This window comes from Rhineura floridana, chromosome 19 (assembly GCF_030035675.1).
Source record: "Rhineura floridana isolate rRhiFlo1 chromosome 19, rRhiFlo1.hap2, whole genome shotgun sequence".
In the NCBI taxonomy this organism is placed as follows: Eukaryota; Metazoa; Chordata; class Lepidosauria; order Squamata; family Rhineuridae; genus Rhineura; species Rhineura floridana.
In genome coordinates, this window is record NC_084498.1 from 12,096,649 (window position 1) to 12,121,796 (window position 25,148).

The window sequence follows — 25,148 nt, forward strand, 5'->3', positions numbered from 1 at the left end:
GTATCTTGCCCAAGACTCTCCTCCAAAAAAATCTGGTGCCAGCACTAGTTGGCAAGAATTAAAAAAATGCCTATGCCACCCAAAGGAACTTGTGCACATGGGACAAAGACACACAACAGATTTAAAATAAGGGTTTGGAGATAAGCTAGAGAAGGACTGTAGCTCAGTCGCAGAGCATCTGCCTTGTATGCAGAAGGTCCCAGGTTCAATCCCTGGCATTTCCAGGTAGAGATGAGCAACATGCCCCAAAGTTCTGACTCAGCATAAGGCTGCTTCCTATTTAAATCACCCCTTTATTCCAAACCACAAGGAATGGAACCTTAATTTAATTTTAGGAAAAATGCAATAGCTTAGTGGTAGAGCATCCGCCTTGTATGCAGAAAGCCCCCGATTCAAATCCCTGGCATCTCTAGTAGGGGACGGGTATATCCCCTGCCTGAAACACTCCAGAGCTGCTGCCAGCCAGTGCAGAGAATACCTAGCTAGATGGACCAACGATGAGGAGACGGCAGTTTCCTGTGTTCCTATGAGAAACTTGGCATGTGAGCTGGCAGACCGAATCAGTCAGGTCATTACTTCTTCACATTTGGAAGGGAATGAATGAGGATCTGCTTGCATTACAAGAGAATTACCTGAACTCAGCAGCAACAGCTTAAACTACATTTTCTCATAATTGCATGCAAAAATATTGTAAGCACACAAAAGGGGGGGGGAAAGCACAATTTAAGAAAAGAACAATTTTGGGAAATCCAGTTCCCAGTATCATAGGATTTTGGAGTTATTGTATTCTCATTTTATTAACCAGAATTACACAAATCCGTACCGTGCGGATTAGCTCACAGCTACTGATGCAAACAGATACCATTTGGTATAAAGGCAATCTCATTACTGCTAACATACACCCCCTACCCTGTATAAAGCTGGAGCACGGCACGGTATTTGACAGAAGGGGAAAAAAAGAAATCCATGGTTGCTGATTTTATGCAAATATTGGGCTATTGAAAAAGCAGGAGATACAGCCCTGTGGATTCCTGTGAACCCTAAAACTCCTAAAAAAAGAGGGTTGCAAGCTACGTGGTGGGACTCAGAAGCCATTAGATACAGTATTGCAATCCTAACCCCACTTACCTGGGAGTAAAGCCCCACTAAACTCAATAGGACGTACTTCTGAGTAGGTGTGTTTAGAAACAGGCTGTCAAACAATTTTATATTGTTGTTTCACTGGCAAGATAAGGAGCCAATGATCTCGCAGCCAGACCAATATTGCATCAAGTCCAGCACCATCTGCTTCAGGTGCCCCCTGAATAGCAAGCCAGGGAATACGAGTGCATTACAAACCTATGGGGCAACCATGTCTACAATTCTGGTCTCTGCATCTCAAAAAGGATATTGCAGCACTGGAAAAGGCGACTGAAATGACCAAAATGATCAAGAGGCTGGAGCAACTCCCCTACGAGGAAAGGCTACAATGTCTGGGGCTTTTTAGTTTAGCAAAAACGGTAGGAAAGAGGGGGAAGAGCCACAGATCAATTGTAGAGCATCTGTTTTACATATAGAAGCTCCCAGGTTCAATCTCCGGCATCTCCAGGTAGGGCTAGGAGGGATTCCCTGTCTGAAACCCTACAAGACTTCTGCTGTCAGTGCAGACAACGCTGAGCTAGATACGACAATGGTCTGATTCAGCGTAAAGCGGCTTCCTGTGTTCCTATGGTACACACCAGACGTGTGTAAAATGATCCACGGTGTGGAGAATGTGGAGAGAGAGAGATTTCTCCCACTCTCGTAATAACAGAACCCAGGGTCAGCCAATGAAGCTGATTACTTTTATCTCTCTCTCCCTCTTTCTCTCCAGCCTTTTGGCCAAAAGGCCCTAAAGGTGGCTCACAAAGAATAAACACAAATATAGAAATACATAGCAATAAAACCATACAATTTACAAAACTTAAACAACAACATAATAACATTATTAAAAAGCAACAATTACAACTTTCTAGGAAAATACAATAAATCACACATTCCTAACACTTTCCTAATAAATTCCTAACAATTAATGTCTACTAGTTCTTACATCAATACGTTGACATCAAAACATGCGACCACTGGGGTGTCCTGCTGGTACTGCATCTGCTAGTCCAAATACAGGAAAAGGAGCAGGAGCAGACCAGCTTTTTGCCAACACAGACGGTGTGCAGGGTAAGCAGTCCTCCAACTTCATCACGGGGATGAAATGGTGGACGTTCCGGCTCTCATAGGCTGTTGCAAAGGTGGAAGCGACAGGCTCGGAAAGAAAGGAGAGGAAAGAGGTAGAAGCCTGCTCAGCGTGGGTCTGCCCATGGGAGAGATGGAAACGATGGGCTTGGAGAGGAAGGAGAGGAAAGGGGTGGAGGCTTGCTCAGTGTAGATGGATCTGCCCGCAGGGAAGGCCCCGGCACCGGAGCTTATATTGTCAGAGAGTTGGTACAGGTCCACCATCGCGGCCAGGCTGGATGACGAGAGGTCCAGCAAGGAGGGGGGTGGCAAACAATGATGCAGTGTCGAAGGCGGGTAGGCGGCGCTTGGTGGCTCTGGGGCTTTCAGAGGTGAAGCTGCCCCTCCACCAAACTAGACAACAAAAAGCCCAGCAGGGAGGGCGGCAGCAAGGAAAATGTGGTGGCGGAGACAAGTGGGTGGCGTTTTGATAGCCCAGGAGCTTTTCAAAAATAAAGGTGGCACAACTACGCCTCTGCCGGTGACTCTGCTCTGCACTGGTCCCAAGTGGCGAGGATGCTCAAAGTAAAGCGCCAGCAGGTTGCCTGCTGCTCTCTCCCCGCTGTCTTCTTGCAACCTCGCAGGGACCCCGCGGGAACCCGTTCACACTGCCACTCATGCTGCTGCCATCTCCCCCCTTTTTATTGGAATATTGGAAGGATCAAGACAAAAAAAGGAAGGGCAGAAAGATTTTTTTCTCGCTGTCTCGTAGCAGCAGAACGCAGGGCAAGCTCCAGGGAACTCCAGGTTTGCAGAAGTTTTTTTTAAAAAAAAAAATAATTAAAGAAGGAGAAACTCCCACCCCCCTCAAAAAACCAAAAACAGACAGAGTCCAGAGAAGATTGAGAATCTTTATATGTCATGGAATGTGTGTCAGCTGGAAAAGAAACATTGAAATGCTGGTGTGTGTGTGTATGAGTTGGGCAGTGAAGACTGGTGGCTCTGATGTCAGTGGGGCAGTGAATCTCCTCTGGATTTTAGTCCAAACTTTCCAGGAGCTGTCCAAGGTGCTGAACCCTCTCCTTAGAATAATAGAATTGGAAGGGGCCTATAAGGCCATTGAGTCCAACCCCCTGCTCAATGCAGGAATCCAAATTAAAGCATCCCCAACAGGCGGCTGTCCAGCTGCCTCTTGAAGGCCTCCGGTGTTGGAGAGCCCACCACCTCCCTAGGTCATTGGTTCCAGTGTCCTACTGCTCTAACAGTTAGAACATTTCTCCTGATGTTCAGCCAAAATCTGGCTTCCTGTAACTTGAGACAATTATGTCCTGCATCCTTGGACAATCGAGAAAGTGATGCTGGCCCTGATGGAAATCCACCAACTGCTATGCAAACACGAACACAATTATGCTAGCCATGATGTCTATGCTCTACCTCCACCGTTAGAGGCAGTGTGTCACTGAATGCAAATTGCTGGAAACTGCAGGAAGGCAGAGTGCTCTTGCACTCAGGTCCTGCCTGTGGGCTTCTGTGGCCACTGTGAGAACAGGATGATTGATTAGATAGTCACAGCCAGAGTGCCCAAGGAAGAGGGATCGACTATGAAACCACTCTGGGAATTGTAGCTCTGTGAGGGGAATAGGGATCTCCTAACAACTCTCTCCCTTTATAAACTACAGTTCCCAGGATTCTTTGGGGAAAAGCAATGACTGTTAAAGTGGTATTAATGCTACTATAAATGAAAGGTGCAGATGGGGCCTGTATCTGAGCTCTGATTTTGCTCATGTGTTGCTTCCCACTGACCTATCTATCCTGTTCTTTCTACAGAACTCAGAAGTATCTTGCGCTCATATTAATAAGGGCAGTCACCCCAGTTAAATAAGTTGGTTGATACAACTGCCTGAAGTTTAGTCGATTGAATAATACTGCAGAAAAAAACACACTTTCCTTGTTTTTAGATTAGGTGTCAGGCAGTTGTGGCCCTCCAGATGTTGTTGGACTTCAACTCCTATCAGCCTTGGATAGCAGGGCCAATAGCCAGGGATGATGGGAGCTGAAGCCTAGCAACACATGGAGAGACGATGATCCCCCACCTGTTTCAGATAACACACATATTTACAGAGCTTGGAAAAGTTACTTTTTTGAACTACAACTCCCATCAGCCCCAGCCAGCATGGCCACTGGAGTGGGCTGATGGGAGTTGTAGTTCAAAAAAGTAACTTTTCCAAGCTCTGCATATTTATCAATGCAGGGGTTGTCTTAGAAGAAGCATACCTTTCCTACATGGTTCAGAAGGGGAAACATCTCTCATAAAATGGTGCCCGTCTACCAGCAATCCTTTCTGTAAGGTCTTGTAACAAAATAATAAATCCACAAACCAGTTAATCTGAGTTACCTTTTCAGTTCATAAACAGTGTTTTTCTTCAAATGGATTAAGCCAATGTTGGCTGCCTTGCTCTTTTTAATCAATCAATTCAATCAAGTTGCTAAATGTTGCAGCTCTAAATACTACTACTACTACTACTGTAGTAGTAATAACAAGAACAACAAGAACAAGAACAAGAACAGAAGAATCGGGGATCTTCTGCATGTAAAACCCAATGCAGTGATACTTAAGAAATATGTTGCAATTATATATGTGCAGACTCATACCCTGCCTGCCACTCAGGACTCCTCACCCACTGGCTGAAATGCTATCACATAAAGAAGGTAAGGGAACATTCCTGTTTCCGAGGGGGATGGGTCAGTCATAGAATGTTGATGATCAAGTAGTTCTCATGACAACAGAAGGTCGAACTGGTGGAATCATTGAATCATAGAATAGTAGAGTTGGAAGGGGCCTACAAGGCCATCAAGTCCAACCCCCTGCTCAATGGAAGAATCCAAATCAAAGCATTCCTGACAGATGGTTGTCCAGCTGCCTCATGAATGCCTCCAGTATCAGAGAGCCCATTACTTTTCTAGGCAATTGGCTCCATTGTAGTATGGCTCTAACAGTTAGGAAGTTTTTCCTTATGTCCAGTCAAAATCTGGCTTCCTGCAACTTGAGCCCATTATTTTGTGTCCTGCACTCTGGGACGACTGAGAAAAGATCCTGGTCCTCCACTGTGTGACAACCTTTCATGTACTTGAAGAGTGCTATCATATCTCAGTCTTCTCTTCTCAAGGCTAAACATGCCCAGTTCTTTCAGTCTCTCCTCATAGGGCTTTGTTTCCAGTCCCGATCATCCTTGTTGCTCTCCTCTGACCCCCTTCCAGTTTGTCTGCATCCTTCTTGAAGTGCAGAGACCAGAACTGGACGCAGTACTCAAGATGAGGCCTAACCAGTGCTGAATAGAGGGGAACTAATACTTCACAAGATTTGGAAACTATACTTCTGTTAATACAGCCTAATACAGCATTTGCGTTTTTTGCAGCCACATCACACTGTTGGCTCATATTCAGCTTGTGATCAACGACAATTCTAAGATCCTTCTCACATGTTGTATTGCTGAGCCATGTATCCCCCATCTTATAACTGTGCATTTGGTTTCTTTTTCCTAAGTGTAGAACTTTGCATTTATCCCTGTTGAATTTCATCCTGTTGTTTTCAGCCCAATGCTCCAGCCTATCAAGGTCCCTTTGAATTTTGTTTCTGTCTTCCACGGTATTAGCTATGCCCCCCAATTTTGTATCATCTGCAAACTTGATAAGCATGCTGTGTACCTCCTCATCCAAGTCGTTAATAAAAATGTTGAAGAGCACTTGGCCCAGGACTGAGCCCTGTGGTACCCCACTCGTTACTTCTGCCCAATTTGAGAAGGAACCATTGATAAGCACTCTTTGAGTACGATTCTGGAGCCAGGCAGATTAAAAATGGTCACAGGGCCTAGGGAGAGAAAGGGTGAGCTGTGGCCGATGTGAGAGGGTGCTTGAATTTAACATATTTATTTGAAATAATGAGCAAAATCTTTGGCTAATAGATATCCCAGGAACCTGCCCGATATTGAGTCAGGCCACTAGTCCATCTAGTTCAGTTTTGTCTACACAGACTGGCAGCAGCACTCCAGGGTTTCAGGCAGGATTCTCTCTCCACAGCCCTACCTGGAGATGCCAGGATTGAACCTGGTACCTTCTAAAACAGAGCAGATGCTCTGCCAATGAGCCATGCCATTTCTAACTTTGTATATGCTATTCTGTAGTTAGAGGAAGCTGGCCACACTGGGGAGCAAACATGGTGCCCTCCAGATGGTGTTGGACTCCCAACTCCAATCAGCCTCAGCCAGAATGGCAATGGGCAGGGATGATGGGAGTTGTAGTCCAACAAAATCTGGAGGGCACTGGTCACTTCTGCTCCACAGCAGATTACAAGAATTGTGGGTGAGCTACAACCTAATCAACGATATATTTGTCACCAAGGACAGAAACTTCAGCTGAGTGGTGTATTGAGTCACCTTCATACTTGAACAGGAATTCGAACCCAGGCCTGGATTTGAATCCCTGTTCAAGCATGAAGTTGACTGGGTGACCCTAGGCCAGTCACTTCCTTTCAGCGTAACCTACCCCAAAGGACTCTTCTGGGGAAAATGCAGATGGATATGCACACACATTATGTACACTGCCCCCGAACTGTGGAACTCTTCCTGATGAGGTACGCCTGGTGCCAACATTATTATCTTTTCGGCGCCAGGTAAAAACCTTCCTCTTCTCCCAGGCATTTTAATATTTTAATATTTTAATACCTTTAATATTCAATGTTGTAATTCTTAACACCTCAACATCTTCACATCCTAATATTTTAACTAATTTAATTTTAATATTTATTATCATGTACTGAGTTTTTTAGTTATTTCTGTGTTTGATTATGTTTGATTTATGGTATAATGAATCTATTTTAAAGCTGTTTAATATATGGTTTCAATTATGTATTGGTTGTTTGACTGTTGTGCACCGCCCAGAGAGCTTTGGCTATGGGGCAGTATATAAATTTAATTAATAAATAAATATAAATAAATAAATCTGACCAAGGGATAAAAAATGTAATACATGTACTTATAATTTTACTTGACAAGGATCTATCCATTTTTTTTGTAGTTTAGAGAACCAGAGTGCTAAGTTTCAAAAGAAGATCACAGACGTTTCTCACCATTTAAAGTTTGGGATTAAATTTTTGCCGTAATTGTTTTAAAAGTCTACAAACGAAGTTGATTTTCCAGCTGAGTAACCTTAAATACCGCTGCTAAGAATTTACGATATAAGCCTCGAAAGTAAGCACAGCCGGCGTTCATTAAATCTAATCAGTCGCATTCTCACACAATTTATAAGATATTTTGAAATAATCGAAACCCTCTAATAGACATTCCAAATTGCATTGGGAGCGGCTGTCACTCAAGAGATTTGGCAGGCTGAAAAGAAAAGGCAGCATGCACAGCTGACGGCGTTGCGTCATCAGAAATGAAGCGCTACTGGATTTGTCTGAAATCAGTCTGAAAAAACTTACCAGTTACTTATCTGACCAACTGATAGAGACAATGCAATGTAGTAGTCACTGCAGGAGTGGGGAACCATTGCTCCTTCTCCCCCCAGTTTGCAAGGGTAAATTTGCCAGGGAACTGGGGGGGGGGGGAACTGGCAGGAGGGGTGAAGGCAAGTTCTTCAAAGCTTGATTTTCCCCAAGTTCACACAAATTAATGACAAGCTGGAGAGGTGCATACTGGAACTCAAGAAGCTGCTTTATACCGAGTCAGACCACTGGTCCATTTAGCTCAGTACTGTCTGCACTGACTGGCAGAGGCTCTCCAGGATTGCAGGCAGGAGTCTCTCCCAGCCCTACCTGGAGATGCCGGGGATTGGACCTGTGACCTTCTGCATGCAAGACAGATGCTCTACCACTAAGTTACAGTCCTCCCCACTGCATGAAGGTTGAAGTGCGGGGGTAGTTCACCCACCACAAACTAAAACATGTAAAGTATCCCAGTTAGCTTAAATTATATGGTCTGCAGAAAGTTGTATTGTCTCAATAGATAATTTTCGACTATGAATTAAAAGCATCAAGCAACCGTGGCCTTGCTTATAGCAGATATATAAATATATATATATATATATTAGCCTGAAAAATATTCTTGTTTTAAGTTCAAATGACTTTGCTGTAAGAACTTTGCTTGCCCACATATCAAAATGACCTTGTTCCCTAATAAGGTAATTACCTCTTCTCATCAAGGGATGCCTTAACGGCCCTATAAAGTGTCCCTCTCTCTGATATACTGGGAGGATTACAAGCCTCCATGATTAATTTATTTAATGCTATAATGCTTTATCAATACGTTCGTTGTGGTGGGTACCGGTTTGGGCTGTCTATGAAATATTGTGCAAAGGAGCTCACAGCTTCATGGGTGGTGGTACTGAGCACATGGAAATCATTCTCAAAAAGTACTTCATTTACAGTAGCCATTTACAGAGTGCGTCTTGACTAAGCTGCAGCGTTAGAGAGGATTAAGGCACGGGTATGGTGAAACCAGTGGAGGGTGGTCCACTGGAGCTAGTGGGGCACTGCCCCACCAACCTCAGGCTGCCCTCTGCCAACCTGCACCTGCCTGCCTGCCTACCTTCTTACTTGCAACCAATCCAGAGGGGTGGCCCTGGCTGTCAGCTTCCTCCTCCGTCTCAGTCTCAGTGTTGCTCTCGGAGAGGAGGATGGGGACAAAACTAGAATGAGTTGGCTCCACCTGCACCTCCTGTTGGCCACCCTGCCTTTCATCCCACCAGTCCCACAGGGCACCAGCCACCACTGCGTGAAATAATTATGAGTGCAAGACAGGAATGCTGCTGGAGGTGAACAAATGGTGCATGGGCCCCAAATGTTTCTGGGTGGATATGGCATTTTTTGGTGGGGTGGCAGGGAATTGAATTGAAGGAGTGTGTGAGCTCAGGTACTAGGTGGGCATATATTAACTGGGGGTGGGGAATTAATTTTAGGTGATTTTAGAGATGATTTGAGGTGAGATGATGAATGGGTGTAACCAAAGGGAAATTGAATTGATTTAGAGCAGAGCCTTCAAACAGACAAAATAAGGTACTTCTACGTGCAGCACATAGTTAAACTATGGAATTGGCTCCCCTAAGATGTAGTAATGGCCACCAACTTGGATGGCTTTAAAAGAGGATTAGACATATTCATGGGGGGTAAGGCTTTCAATGGCTACAAGCCACAATGGCTATGCTCTGCCTCCAACGTGAGAGGCAGCAGGCTTCTAACTACACTTGCTGAAATTGCAGTCACAGTTCCCTTATACTCAGGTCCTCCTTGCAGGTTTCCCATAGGCATCTGCCTGGCCATTGTAAGAACAGGATGCTGGAATAGATAGGCCCTTGGCCTGATGTGTAATGTACTAATTATTTGATCTGATATGTGATCTACTATTATTATTACATTTTTATCCACTCTTCCTTTAAAGAGCTCAGGAGCTCTATATCCTCACAACAATCTTGTGGGGTAGGTTAGGCTGAGAGCTGTGCTTCATGGCAAAGTGGGGATTTGAACCCAGGTCTTCCTGTTCCTACTTTAGGTAGAGATATATTTATTGGTGCGCCGGTTCCAATGTGTCTCCGCCTCTCTTTTCTGAAAACGGGCACATGGCGCCAGTCAAACTCTGCCCCCTTTTACTCTAAAACCCTGGTTGGATGAGCTTGAATGCATTTTTTTTTAAAAAAATCAGACAGATTTTGTAACTGATTGGTAAATCAACCTGTTGCCCCTCCAGTTGTGGCCAATGGAATGTTTTGCTGTAGACTCAGGTAGACAGTGCTTGGCCCAAAGCTTTGCAATGGGCGGTCCTGAAAGGCCTGAAGTCAGCAGTGGGGAAGGAAGGTGTGTCCAGCTGAAGGCAGGATCACATCAGAATGTAGCCAGAAAAAACAGTCCCACTGTTTTTGAAGCGACTAATGTACCCACAGCCTCGACACTCCAACCACAGCAACTCTCAATGCCATCAGAGGTTTTCTAGATGTTCTGGACAACCCTCTATAGCCAAAATGACCACTCAAAAGTGCTGCTCTCAATTGCTCCTTCCCCTCTCTCACCTGCCGCAAATGCGGAGCACATCACAAAGAACATCCCAACCGCAATTCTTTTCAGTGATGATGGAAGCAGGCCGTGCCTCTTCAAGATGGGGTCAACCACTTTGTCCTTCAAAGGTATTAGGATGAGGATAAGCACTGCATCAAACATGGTCAGCCAAGCTGCAGGGAACTGGGGGAGAAAGAAGGGAGACGGATGGAGAAAATTGATTGACTGTGTCATAAGAGCCCTGACGGATCAAGGTAAAAGCCCATCTGGTCCAGCATCTAGTGGCCAACCAGATGCCCCATTGGGAAGCTTGCAAGCAGGACCTGAGTGCAAGATCATGCCCACTTGCGATTCTCAGCAACTGGCATTCAGAGGCATACTTCCTCTGACAGTGCAGGCGGAACATAGCCACCATGGCTAGTAGCTGTTAGGGATGGAATCCATTGGCCTGTGCCGGTTCGAAAGCATCCTGTCAACCTAGCAGGCCATTATTGATTCATGTTCATTCTCTGAACACCAGCCGCTGCTTCTACCGATCTATTTTTTTCCCTTGCAAAAAATATTAATACTGATATTTTGAAAGGAAATTCAATAAAATTATTGTTCTTTATATCAGTATTTTAGAGGCACATATATATATATATATTTAAAAATCCATTTTCAAAAATAGCCGCTAGATAAAAATCCGATCTGCAAAAATAAGAAATAAGCGAGTTAATGGAAAATTCGATACCAAATCCGAATTGGGCAGAACTCTAGCACATCCCTAATAGCCATTGACAGCCTTCTCCTCTGAGTTTGTCTAAGCCTCTTTTAAAGCCATCCAAGTTGCTGGCCATCACTGCTACTTGAGGGAGTGAACTCCATAGTTCACTACGTGCTGTGTGAAGGACTTTCTTTTGTCTGTCCTGAGCCTGTTGGTGGACTAGTTTCATGATCCCTGACAAAAACGGTTGCTGGCAGGGGCAGAGCGGGCTTCCTGGTAGGCAAGTCACGGCTGGTTACAGGGAAGGAGAAGGGCGGGGAGGTTGGCACACTACAAACACACCAGTGAAGCCAATCTGGTGCTCCTACTGGTGTGTTTGCACCATGCCAACCTCCCAGCCACCTCGCCCCTCTCAGTAAGCAACAGCAACCCATTGCTGGAAACTGGCCAGGCAGGCCACTTCTAAGCTCTGGCCATTGTCCATGCTGGCTAGAGGCAATGCAATTTGCAGCCCAGAAACATCTGGGGTCTACATATTCACCATTCCTATTCTTTCATTTTATTTATGAATGTATTTATATATCGCCATCTTGTAAAACATCAGGGTGCTCTACAGCCACATAAAATCTTTTAAAAGCAATACAAAACAGTCATTAAATGTCTGGCTACTCAAGAGACATTTTAAACAGCCTCACAGGCCTGTCAGCACAACAAAATGTTGTCAAGAGACACCTGAAAGTCAAAAGTGAGGGATGCCTGCTGACTCTCTGCAAGATGGAACATGGGCCCAGTGACACTAAATACACTACAGAGGAGAGCCAGTGTGGTGTAGTAGTTAGAGTGTCAGACTGGGACCTGGGAGACGAGAGTTCAAAGCCCCGCTCAGCCATGAAGCTCACTGGGTGACCTTGGGCCAGTCACGGTCTCTCTCAGCCTACTCTACCTCACAGGGTTGTTGTGAGGATAAAATTGGAAGAGGGAGAGCCATGTTTGTGCACCACCTTGTGCTCTTTGGAGGAAAGGTAGGATAGAAATGTAAAAAATAAGTAAACAGAAATGCCTGACTTCTGGTTGAGGCCTCCTCCTCTCCATTTTATCCTCACAACAATCCTGTGAGGTAAGTCAGGCTCAGATATGATGACATAGCCTACGATCACCCAGTGAGCTTCACAGCTAAGTGGGGATTTGAACCCTGGTCTCGTCCCAGGCCAATGCTCTAACCCCTCTACGACACCAGCTATTTAAGGAATAGAAGTATTATATTGTTGCTAGTGATTAGAACACATCTCTCCATACAAAGGAATGAGAGGCATCAATTTTCATCGTTAAGATTTCATTGCTCGACTCGTCCTGGAATCTCATTAATAGAACACAATTGTCATGCAGGAGGCTGAGATTCCATTAAGCCCTATTAATCACCGGAACACCTGTCTGCAGAATTATGGATTATGCCACTCATATCTGATAAACAAAGCCCTGTAAATTATTGAAATAAACACACACAAAGATGGCTTTTTAACAGCCATCAGAGCTAATATTGATGGCACGTCTGACAGAAAGCTGTCAAAAGTCAATTATGCATTCCCTGCTGTGCCCCTTTGCTTCAAAAACCACATGTTCCTCGATGCGGTTTTGCTTAACTGTTTTCTCATTGCTAGAAAGCGTTTTCCAAAAAAAACCCCACTAAAAACAAAAACCACACCAAAGCAATTTGGATCTTGTGATGCTATTATCATAATCATTTATCCCAAGCACGGAGAGCCTATGGCCCTCTCTGATGTTGCTGGACTACACCATATCTGACCTTTGTCCATGCTGGCTGGGGTTGATGGGAGCTGGAGTCATAACATTAGAAGAGCCCTACTTGATCAGGCCAAAGGCCCATCTAGTGCAGCCTCCTGTTCTCACAGTGGCCAACCAGATGCCTATGGGAAGCCCACAAACAGGCCCTAAGCACAAGAGCACTCTCCCCTCCTGCAGTTTCCAGCAACTGGTATTCGGAAGCAACTGGTATTCAGAAGCATACTGCCTCTGTGGAGGCAGAGGGTAGCCATCATGGCTAGTAGCCGCTGAATCCTCCACGAATTTGTCAAATCCTCTTCTGTATACTGCTTAGAGGTTTTCTACAATCAAGTGGTATACAAATTTTGTATTATTATTAATAACAAAAACAATGTCGTCCAAGCTGGCCCTCACTGTCAACTATGCGAGTGAATTCCACTTTTAACTATGTGCTGCGTGCAGAACTCTTCTTTCGTCTGTCCTTGATCTTCCAACATTCAGTTTCACTGGATGTCCACAAGTTCTACTGTTATGAGAAAAAAACTTTTCTCTATCCACTTTCTCCATGCCATGCACAATTTTATAAACTTCTATCATGTCACCTTTTACTCGTCTTTTCTCTAAACTAAAAAGCCCCACCTTTCCTCATAGGGGAGTTGCTCCAACCCCTTGATCATTTTGGTTGCCTTTTTCTGAACCTTTTCCAACACTACAACATCCTTTCTGAGGTGAGCAGATCAAAACCGTACACAGTTTTGTACAGGCCCCAAATGGCCACAGATTCCCCACTTCTGAGTTGAAGGAACACCTCGTTTGACAGAACCTGCTGCTGGAATTCTGCTTTAAAAACACAAGAGAAAAGGTATGTGATACACCCTGAGAACATACCAGGAAAGGCAGGCAGGGACCTCATTCCAGGTGGGTTACTATTTATTTAATTTTCATCCCTATGACAACCTTACTGCCTAATTCAGGGCTAGGGAACCTATCTCCATCCAGATCTTGCTGGGTTCCAACTCCCATAGTTTCTGACTATTGCCATGGTGATGGGAATCCAACAACAGTCCTCATTTGGCCACAGGTTCCCATCCCTGATGTATGCATTTTTAATATTTGATATTATTAATCTTCACTGAGTAATCCACTACAATCGCAAGGTATTGTTCCTGGTCAGTCAGCGGTTCAGACTCTGTGAGCGTGTATGTGAAATTAGGATTGTCCTCCCCCTCTATTGCCTCCCAATGTGCATCATTTTACATTTTACAAATGCCTCATATGTTCAAAAAAGCATGAACACAACAGAACTCAATGGGAGGCCCTGGGCTTAGCTGCTATAGAAAACAACGAGCGTACGTTCTAGGATGTTGTTGTGCATGGCCTGGTTGAGGCAAGAGGTATTGAGGTTCAGATTCCAGTCGATGACTGGACCAATTATTTTACTAAATTATATAACTCTTTATCAGTTTCCTCCCCTTTTGTAGATCATAGAACTCTACCTGATTGGGACCCAGTAACCCATTATACAGTTAAATTCCTGATTGATTTGATTAAGCTCAATAAGGCCCCGGGGGAAGACTTTTTTGCCACCAGAACTTATGAAATCATTTTCTAACTGGTGGGCCCCTGTTCTTGCTAAATTGTTTACTGAGATTAATCTGACAGGTCTAATTCCTCCTGGATGGAAACTATCTATAGTTTATCCTATTTTCAAAGAGGGTCACCCTTCTCTTCTCCAGAATTACAGACTGATTAGTCTGCTGGATATCTCTTCTAAAATATATGCTTCCTTTTTACTTAAGAAACTACAGGAGTGGGTCTCTTCCAATTCTATTTTGTGTGAACAGCAAGCTGGCTTTAGGGACTCTTATTCCACCATCGATCATTGCTGTATTTTGTTCCATCTTATTGAGAAAACCTTGAAAAACAATTCAAGACTCTATGCACTTTTTGTTGACCTCTCATCAGCTTTTGACTCAATTGATAGAAACCGATTGTGGTCCAAATGGCATGCTCTTCATATGGATCCTAGGCTTTTGATGCTGCTCCAAAGTGTGGATCTACATGCCATAGCTAAAAATCAGTTGGGAGGACTGGCCTTTTGTCTGACCCTATCCCAATTAAGAAGGGTGTCAAACAGGGATGTGTTCTGCCCTGCCTCCTTTGTAGCCTTTATATAAATGATCTGGTCAAACTGCTTGGGAATTGGATGCATGTTCTCAAGCTATAGGAAATAGGAAGGTCAGTATTCTCTTATATGCAGATGACATGGTTATACAGAAGGGCCCCGCTTTACGGTGTTCCGCTTTACAGCGCTTCGTTCATCTGGTGGTTTTCAATTAGGGAAAGGCCCCACTCTTACAGCGCTTGTTCCGCTTTTACGGCGGTTTTTTCCCATCGCGCGCCATTTTTACGTCATTTTTGCGCGACGCGGCCCATTATAGTCTATGGGGTTCCGCTTTACGGCGGGGGCCTGGTCCCTAACCCGCTGTATTAGCGGGGCCCTACTGTATTATCCTTAACAAGGGGAGGCCTGGACAAGTAGATGTTGGCTAAAACTTGTCAGCAGGAACAGTTTGTTATCAACTTCTCAAAAACTAAAGTGATTGTATTCGGTAAGAGATCTCCTATACTCAATTTGTCAACTTTTAATGATCCTATCCAAAAGACTAAATCATTTTGCTATTTAGGAGTCCATTTTGCAGCAAACTCCTTTTGGAAGGTTCTCATGGATGCTATTGCTGCTAAAGCAAGATGTCTTGCTGGTGCTATTTTGAAAAGTTTTACACCAAGGATGGGAAAGTGGTTGTTCCAGCTCTAAAAGTTTTTTTGGCTAAGGTTGTCCCTTCTATGATATACGGTGTAGAGCTTTGGGGCCTTAGCCACTCACTAATTCGTGAGTTGGAGAAGGTTCAAAGCTCTTTTAAAATAAGGTTTTGGGCCTCCCTGTTGGTACTCCTGCTGTGCATGTTTGTGCAGAAGTGGGTTGGCCTTCAGTCCAGGCCAGAATACAGGTTCGTCTCCTAAATTTTCACAACAGAATATTAGCTTTGCCACCCTCCTGCCTGGTCTGCATAGCTTATGGCTCGCCCTCAAATGCCCCAAAGAGAGCTGCTGCTTTACATACACTTGTTAGAGAATTTGATACTGAGCTGACTGAGATTCAGTTACTGTCTAAAGTACAGTTAAAGCTGTTTGTGTACAGGAGAGCTTCTTTAGCTGATATGCTAACTATCCACTCTTCAAGATTCTCCAGGCTGTTTCCATGCTTTAAAACAGACCATCAGAAAGTTAATCACTTAGACGTAATTATTTTAGCTTCACGCAGAATTGCTTTTACTGTTTTCATGACTGTTTAATGTCATGCCCTCTGCCTTTCTCGATGGTTGTTATAAAAAACTTCCCTTAGAACACCCGTTTTGTGTGTTTTGTAAAACAGCTATAGAGGATGTTGTTCATTATGTTACCCAGTGTCCTTTATTTAAAGATCCTTGCGAGAAATATCTGTTTGAATTTAGTCGTAGGAAAACTTTTGTTTCATCAAGTGAGTTTGTGTGTTTTTTGTTATCGGACAAAGAAATATAGATCTCATTGCGTGTTTCCTTATTTGCCCTGGCAGCTAGGGATTTAAGAGCTAAATTTGTGTCTCAGCTTTGAATGATCTATGTTTGTAATGGCATATTGCTAAACAAAACGATTATGGTATGGCATCATTTTACACTTGCTTATATCGAATCACATTTGCCATTTTTTCTGCCCACTCACCCAGTGATTTACTAGAAATCTTGGGGTTCTAGTATAAAGAACCCCAATAGTAGATCCAACACACCTGCCCTTGTTTTCAATAGTTGCCCATGTTTGTGGTGTCAAGATTCTGGGTTTGACTTTAAATCCATTTATCTTAAAATTAATTAAGCGAGACCAATGTTGCACATTTACCTTATACATATTTGAAAGACTTCTTTCACAATCGCACCTTGTATTTTAAAAAACAACACCTGCTTTAAAATATTTTTACAACTTTCATTATTAAAAACCTTAAGGCTATATCAACAAAAAAGACAAAAGCAGTAGTCATCATGAATTCACCTGCCAGCTTGAAGAAAATGCCATCTAAATTATCAATCAGAATGCTTGGATTATTGCTCCATTATCCAGGCATCGAATCCAGAATGATTTGAGTAAACACATCAAGTTTTTTTTTTAAAGGTGGCACATCAAAGCCCAGAGAACTGGGCATCTTGAAAGATTGGCATTTGAGAGCACTTTCATGTCATTGCTTTTTAAAAAAACCTTGCTGTACAATATAGTCTTTGCTGTTTGCTTTAAACAATTCCAATTGTTTTGAGCTAGAGGTTTTTTTTAACCTGCCAAAGAGATAAAGCTTGAAGCAATATGAAATTCTTTGGCTTGTTGAAGTGCAAAAATATTTTTTAAAAATAAACTAAGGGATGGGGGGAACCAAAATGGCCCAGTGAGGACTGAGCATGTTCAGTGGGCATCGAATGCTGGCTTAATATTTGAGGGGAGGGAACAGGAAAAAAAAGAGAGGGGGGATGGAATGGAGTATTCTGAGAAATGGCATGGCTGGCTAGCATCCTTAACAGGAACAATATTTTATTGCAAGTCCAATTTGTATTCCATTGCTTATTTTTGATTGATTCAACCTCGGGTCCAGGAGCCAGATGTGGCCCTCCACACCTCCCTATCTGGCCCTTAGGACTCTCTCCGGCCACACCTTTCACGGGCTATGCCCTCCTGGAGACGTTTTGCCTGGCTGAAATGCATCCTTGAATTCTGACACTGCCATTTGCTTGCCTGAATGGAGGATAGAGAGTGTGTGTGGAAAGCAACTACACTACTGTACAAAAATAAATATCACATTCATTGCTCTGGGCACTTTTGCCTCTGCCTGCCCCTGGGTGTGTGACCCTTAGAAGGTTGACCACAAGGGAATGTGGCCCTCCAGCTGAAAAATGTTCCCCACCTCTAGTTTAACCAATTAATGTCTGATGCACCAGTGGTGGTATCAGCTGCTCAATGATACAATGCAAGCAGGGCCCGGGAGCTAGCAGCTAGGAAAGTGAGGAGGGTGGGATGTGAAACTGACAGCACAAGTGTTGAGACCAAGCCAAGGCTCTGGTCCTTAAGCTTTAGAAGGGGTAGGATACAGCTGATAAGGAGGAGGCAGGGAACAAGTATGGAAAGCCTCCTTTGGTAGATCCATAAAGGCCCATTTCAGGGTGGATAGGATCTCAAACAAATTCTCCCTGCCTGCCTGACCTCTCTTCCTCCAAGTGGACCATAGGAAACTGCCTTATCCTGAGTTGGATCACTGGCCCATCTAACACAAATACTACAGTGACTGGCACTGGCTTTCCAGGGTTTGGGAGAGGAGACTTGCCTAGCCCTACTTGGAGATGCTGGGGAATGAATGTGGAGCCTTCTGCAGGCAAAGCAGGTGCTCTACCACCAAGCTATGGCCCTTCCTCTAAAGTGCATTCGGCCAAGGACCATGTCATTTCGGGTTCCGTATGGCAGTTGCCATTAACCATCCCCTTGCAGAGAAACCATAGAAACCCAAGAAGCAGAGAGATTAGAAATTCATTTTCCTTGAGGCTGCAAACTCATTAAAGTAACATAGCATGCCATCTGCACCTGCCCCGCAGTGTTCAGCAAAATACGATTTATGGCAGCATTAGAGTATCACAGGAGGATCATAGGTTAAGCTGCATGTACAGGGGACGTGCGCACAAAGTCTTCATAATAAAGATTTTTACACACGCGCACGCACACACACAGGGGCTGCATCTGCCACCTCTGCTCTTTGCTTTCAACCCTCTCAGAATGCCCTCAAAGGTGGGATTGTCATTCTACCCTTCATTAAAATTCTTCCCGACAAGACAATGCATAGGCCAACTTTGCCAAGGCTAAAACCCACACAATTTGGAAGACCAAAGCTGCTCACTTCACACGGCCCAGCAACCACTGGAAATGTTTATACAGGAGAGGAGCAAGAGACTCCCCATTAACATTTGAAAACCTGGCCAAGATCCTCTGTTTAAAAGGCAATGTGGATTCATATGACAATGATTTAATTTCCAGGTTTGGAAAGAGTATACGAAGATCCTCAGTTGCCCCAGGAATTCTGAAAAGGACAGCCATCCTGCACGCTCAGCAGGAGTTTCTTTTTTAAAATCTTTTGTGGAATCTGTTTTTCTTTTGAGGGGTGGATAAACTCTAGTCCTCCAAATGTTCTTGGACTTCAGCTCCCATCAGCCCCAGTCAGCATGACTAAGCCAAGGAGGGTGGGAGTTGTAGTCTAGCAATGTCTGGAGGGCCATAGGTTCCCGAACCCCAGATGTAAAGGATTGTGCTGTTAGCAAACTTTAACATGTAAAAGCAAGGATGGGGAAACAGTGACCCTTCTGATGTTGTGACTCCCAGTTCCCACCAGCCCCATACAGCAAGGCCAACAGTCATGGATGAAGGGGTTTGTAATCTAGCAAAACCTGGAGGGCCTCAGTTTCCCTACCCCTGTAGAAGCAAAACCTCTGGCATCTTACTTCCTGCGCTATACCAGACACAAGCCTTGAAAACTGAACACTGTGCTTTAAGGGCACCACCTGGGTTGCAGTACCACTCCTGTAATAGAGCTGAAGTGTTGGTTGACTCCCCCGCCCCCCTTCCAAGGGCCAATCCCTGTCAACCAGGCTCTTTAAATTGTTTTTATATTGTTTTAAATTTTAAAATTGTGTTTTAAATTGTTTTTAAAATATGTGTTTTAAATGATTGATAAGAAGTAGTGGGCACCGAATAGGGGACATATCTCTTGAAAAGTCATCTATCCTCATGACGAGTAGTTAGTAAGACTAGTTTCCTTTTTCCTTTTGGATCAACTAGGACCTCCTTCAAGGCATTGTCCCCAAAGAGCTTCTGACCAAAGTAGGGCGCAGTAGAAAAATTCACTCTTGCTATTGTATCTGCATCCCAATGACTGAGCCAGAGGGTTCTGTGTGCCACCACTCCTGTAGCCAAGGAGCATGCAGCAAACTGGACTGCATCCAGCATGGCATCGATACAAAAGCTGCAGACCTGTGGAGTTTCAGCAGAGCCTAACTGATCAGCTCTGGATCCTGGTGACGCTTGTCCAGGAGCTCATCAAGCCAAACTACTGCTGCTCTAGAAAAAACTGAAGCTGTTCAAACTGCCCTAAGAGCAAGGGTGGTTGTCTTATGCGATTTGAGCACAGCAAAGTCTAGGCGATGTTCAGAAGTGTCTTTGAACTGCACATCCCCTTCTTTTGGAAGCAACTATTGAGACACTAGGGTAGAGGTAGGCTGATCCACTCCTGGAACTTTAAGGACATCAATAAAGCAGGTTAAAGGTTGTAAAACTTGTTAGCCATAGCGGAAATGTGCTTGGAAAGTAGAGGACCATCCCATTCCATGCTGGTTAGCTTTTGAAAGGCTCGACAACTGGTATTTAATGAGCTGAAGATTTGGGTTCCTTTAAAACAGAAGCACTTTTTAAAAGTTCAGGTGACGCTACTGGATCCCCAGAAGCATTGTTCAAATTCATGGTATCTAGAGTTTTACAAAGTAGAGATACATAATGTGCTGGTTGAAAAAGTCTATGGGAAGAAGCTTCTTCCACTGTGGCGCCATCACTCCACTCATCCTCATCGCTTTTGGGGTAAAGCAGCGGGTCAGGATGGTCCTTAGCCAACACAGACAGACCATTAGATTGGTTAGCAAGTCACTCCCGAGATGTAGTGAAGAAAAGGTCAGAGTCCCCCTGCTCTTCCTCTTCTGAAGAATGGCCTCCGGTGTGTGCGCTGAACCGATTGCTGAACTGCAGAACGAAAGTCTGTTACAGGACATGTAACCTCGAGAGCGATGGAAGTAGATCCTGGGTAAGGGTCCACAACAAGAACCTGTGTCTGCATTGGAAGTGGCCCTTGAAGAGGCCACTGAAAAAATTCAGCTGAAAAGGCTCCCAAAAGGGCATCTTTGAACTGGACTGCGGTCTCAGGAGTCAACTGCAAAATCTGAGGACCGGGCAGTGTGTGTGTGTGTGTGTGTGTGTGTGTGTGTGTGAAAGTCTCTGACAGACAATCGAGGCACATATAGGGAATGTTCAGCACATGCTTCGTCGGCATGTGTATGGCTGCCACTTGCAGGGAGATCCTCAGTGGGGTGCTCCGGCATGCCAATCTACAGAGCTCTCTTAGTGGCTTTGGTACCAACAAACTGTGGCTGTGGTTTATCACTTGCCTTATGCTGTGCACTCTCAGTAGCAGATGCATGAGAGGCAGCTTTGCAGTGTTTTTTTCTTTTTGTGCCTTTTTATGCTGTAGTGTACAAGTCGAGGCAGACATCTTGGGAGGGGTGTCACAGAGGCGGAAGAGGCGGAAGACACTGACTCAAGCAGCATTGTGGCATTGGCAACATTTGCTAGGACTGTGCCACTCTGATCCTGGTCATCAGTAGCCACCATGACTGCATAGCTCAACTCACACGGACAGGTGGAGGGCATGGAGAAAGCGTATTTCCAATGCCAAGCTAGCTAAAATGGACACTAATTCGGTCCCAGAAGAAATTGTTCCTGCAGCAGTTCCAGGAAGGAGATTGAGAAAAGAAGAAGGAACAAACAGCGTTTTTTTGTTTTTGTTTTTAAAGAGAAACACACCTTGAAAATTAGGATCCAGCAATCAGACTGAGTGAGGCAACGTATAACAGAGAACAAAAAAGGGGTGTGTGCACTTTGAAAAAGGAAAATCCCACACAAAGCGTGAAAAACGTGATTAAGAACAAAATGGCACCGCCGTGCTGCCACTTAAGGGAACAAGCGCGGCCACCAAAATGACACTGATTGTGCCATTGCTCGACGGAGTGAGGCAGATCACTTGTGAAGACTGGGGGAGAGGGGAGTGCAGAGAACGCCAAAAGGCAGATGAATGAAAAAACAGGTGGTGGTGGTTGTTTTGGCGGGAAAGACGGTAATACCTAAATACAACCCCCCACTGACAGAAAATCAGAAAGCCATTGACAAGGAAAAGAAGGCACAGGAATAGGAAAAACAATATAGTTTAGATTGAAAATGGAAGGTTTAGAGGGCTAACAAAAGAAGCTACGTAGGAGCAAGTGAAGGAATGATCCACCTAGACGCAGGAGGTAGGATTGGTCTGGGGTCTTGCCGTGGGTTGCTACTTCCTCAAAAAACATACGATTCCTGACTGCTGATGCTAGGCGGCGGTGTTTTCCCATATGATGGGCTGTTCTCCAGGGAGAAGCACATAGAGCTGAAAGAGGAAGCAGGAAAGAGTGTCACCCTTCCAAATTCCCCCTTCAGCTCTATGTAATTTTCAGGGCAGAAAAACATAACCACCCTCATCAACTCATGACCAAGGAATAAGATGGGGGTGGGTTCAGAGGTTTCCTGGGCGGTAAGGGAAGAGCTGCAGGGTGGCACTGTGCCTAGAGGCACCATATTGCCATCCCTGGTATGATATCTGCTTCTTAACTGCTGTCTGCCTTGGTTTGCACTATTTTTCTCCTAATCCCTCTCCTCCCCTCCCCTCCAAACTGACAAGCAGTACCCTTCCCCATGGAAGTCAAAATCTTTGTCATTTTATTTCTTATTTTATTATTATGATTGTTTTATTAAATTTATATCCTGCCCTTCCTCTCAGGAGCCTAGGGCAGCAAACAAAAATACTAAAAACACTCTAAAACAACTTAAAAACAAAAGACTTTAAAAACACATTAATACAAAACATTTTAAAAACATCTTTAAAAATAAAATATTTAAAAACATCTTAAATAGCAATTCTAACACAGACACAGACTGGGATAAGGTCCCAACTTAAAAGGCTTCGTCTTCAGTAGGCGCCTAAGAGATAACAGAAACGGCGCCTGTCTAATATTTAAAGGGAGGGAATTCCAAAGGGTAGGTGCCACTACACTAAAGGTCCACTTCCTATGTTGTGCAGAATGGACCTCCTGATAAGAGGAGGCCCTCACCTGCAGACCGCAGTGATCGACTGGGCATATAAGGAGCAAGACGATCTTTTAGGTATCCTGGTCCCAAGCTGCATAGGGCTTTGTACGCTAAAATCAGAATCTTAAACTTGATTTTAGCAGTCTGATCTCTGTTGGGCCCTGACCGTGGTTATGAGTTGTGATGCCATTTTGCAGGGGTGGGGGAAGAGCACAATCCTAAGGGTTTGATGCCGTTGCTTATGTCAATTTGGACGTACCCTTCTCATTTAAAAAAAGCCCTCCCCCCCCCGAATTTAAAGACAAAATACAAGCCAAAAAACATATTTGCTTCTGCTTAGAACTTTATATACCACTTCGGAAGTTTTGCCCACCCACCTTGAAGTTCAGTCGCTTCTTGAGACGCAGTTCTTCCAAATTGTTCAGAATTGCTGACTCGTTAATATTAAGCAGGTTAGCTTTTGGGGATCAAACGCCTCATTTATGAATACTACATTAAAACCATCATATATTATGAATGCAGGTTATTAGAATAATAGGGATGAGAGAAGAACACTTTAGGAAGGGGAGCAAGTCCAATACCAGGGGGCACACACAAAGACTGCAGCCCACTCCCCGGCCTTTCTGACTTCTGTGTCTTTGCAATGACACTGATTAATCATTCAGCAACCTGCAGGAATGGTGTTATGGAAAGGAAGACCCAAAACCTGAATGTGGATATGAGCAAGGGTCCGTGTGGATAACAGAGGCACAGCCCTGTCTACATTTCCACTTCATAAAAATGGGTACCACCCATGCCAGTCCAGTTAATCTGGGGAGGGGAGTGGGAAAGAAGAGAGCCTTGCATGAGCCTGATAACCCCATGGATGCTGCCACCATTAGTTGCAAGTATCCTGGCACCAACGTTTTTCCTCTGCAAACAGAAAAAAGAAAGGAAAACAATGCTTCTTTGCCTAAGGTGGCTGTGGTGGTGCTGGGCGGCGCTACAGTGCCTCAGAGGTTTGTCATGCCTGGCTCTGACTGGGTGCCAGATGCTTCATCTTGGAAGACAAACAAGACACCTCACAGGTCAGGGACCTTGAGGAGCAGGCAGGCTCCCCTGAATCAAATGCTGAGAGGCCCCTCTGCATTGATAAAGAAGGAAGAACCCCTGAAAATGTCAGAGGAGGTGGAGTCACCCCCCCCCCCCAGCCCAAGAGCACTAGCACAAAACATTTCATGTCCAGGCCAAAGAGCGGCAACACAGTATGCGTCCACAGATGCAGAGTAATCGGTCTACTCATGGGTAAGCAATCCCTGAAATGCCTGCACTGCCAGCAGCTGTGGTTAGGAGGCCACCGCATGAAAGGCTCCCTCTTGAGCCCTCTAGTTACTGGAAACAACACAGGTCTTTGGTTCCTAGTTCTGACTAGTGCTGGCTCCTTGCTGTGTTATAACTTGTGGACTACACCCTGTGCTATTGACCTTGTACCGTTTCTTGACCTCGCTCCTGGATCATGTTTGGACCTAGACCAGCCGTTCCCAACCTTTGGGTCCCCAGATGTTACTGGACTACAGTTCCCATCACTCCTGGCTCAGGCTGATGGGAGTTATAGTTCAGCAACATCTGGGGACCCAAAAGGAAAGGGTGACCTAGACTGATTCCCTGTGTTTGACTTCTATTTGTTCGGACTGTGCTGTACCAGGGGTCTTGCCTGGGCTGAGAAGTACTTTGGTGAGAGGCTTACATAGACTGGGCCCCTGAGAACAGCCACTGGAGCATGACAAGACAAGGAGCAGGATCCTGCCGGCGGGCTGGATACTGAATGCCTCCTCCCCCTGTGGGCCACAAACTATAAGAAGCCACTGCAAATTCTGCTGGGTTACTAGGTCATGCTTGGGCTGAAAGAGGGTTGGAAGCAGCGTAATCCTCTCCTCGTTCTGCCCCGCTGGTTTCAGTTAGGCCAGTTGAAGTTGTACCGGTGTAGCACCGGCTGAACCAGGGAAGGGGATTTTTGCTGGCGTAGCCCTGGCTGGGCTGGGACAGCCCAAGATCCGCTGCATCCAAACCTCCCCATCCTGGCGAAGCTGAGGTTTGGACTGCGTGCTACGTGCGCTCCCAGTTCTTTCTTTTCCTCCTTTTGGAGCCCAGCTTCAACTCAAGCCAGGCTGCAAAGGAAGGTCCCTGCAAAAGTGGGGCGTGGACACACCGCTGATCAGCTGTGCATCAGCTTTTGGCAGGAACTGGCTCCACTCAGCAGGTCTGATTGCAGAGCTCCCGTGTGGGACCAGTCCCGATGGGAATTGTATTTGGTGCCAAATTTAAAAGGCCTACTTGCTAAGGGACAATCGGGACTCCCTTTAAGGCTCCTGATTGTTCCTCTTCCTCTGCAGCTTTATTGCTGCACACCTGACCTCACATGTATGGGGGAGGCAGATGCGGCTTGTGGGG

General features: G+C 44.9%; 1 protein-coding gene across 2 annotated transcripts in view; it reads right to left on the reverse strand.

Annotated features, from left to right (window-relative positions):
• SLC15A4 (solute carrier family 15 member 4) overlaps positions 1–25,148 on the reverse strand; it is a 79,331-nt gene that overhangs the window by 18,715 nt on the left and 35,468 nt on the right. For both annotated transcript variants that reach the window (XR_009759639.1, XM_061602796.1), the window contains exon 5: positions 10,246–10,414. Coding sequence is in view for 1 of the 2 variants with exons in the window: in XM_061602796.1 (XP_061458780.1) it covers positions 10,246–10,414 (169 nt within the window). In the remaining variant the exon portion in view is untranslated. The remainder of the gene's footprint in view (positions 1–10,245; positions 10,415–25,148) is intronic.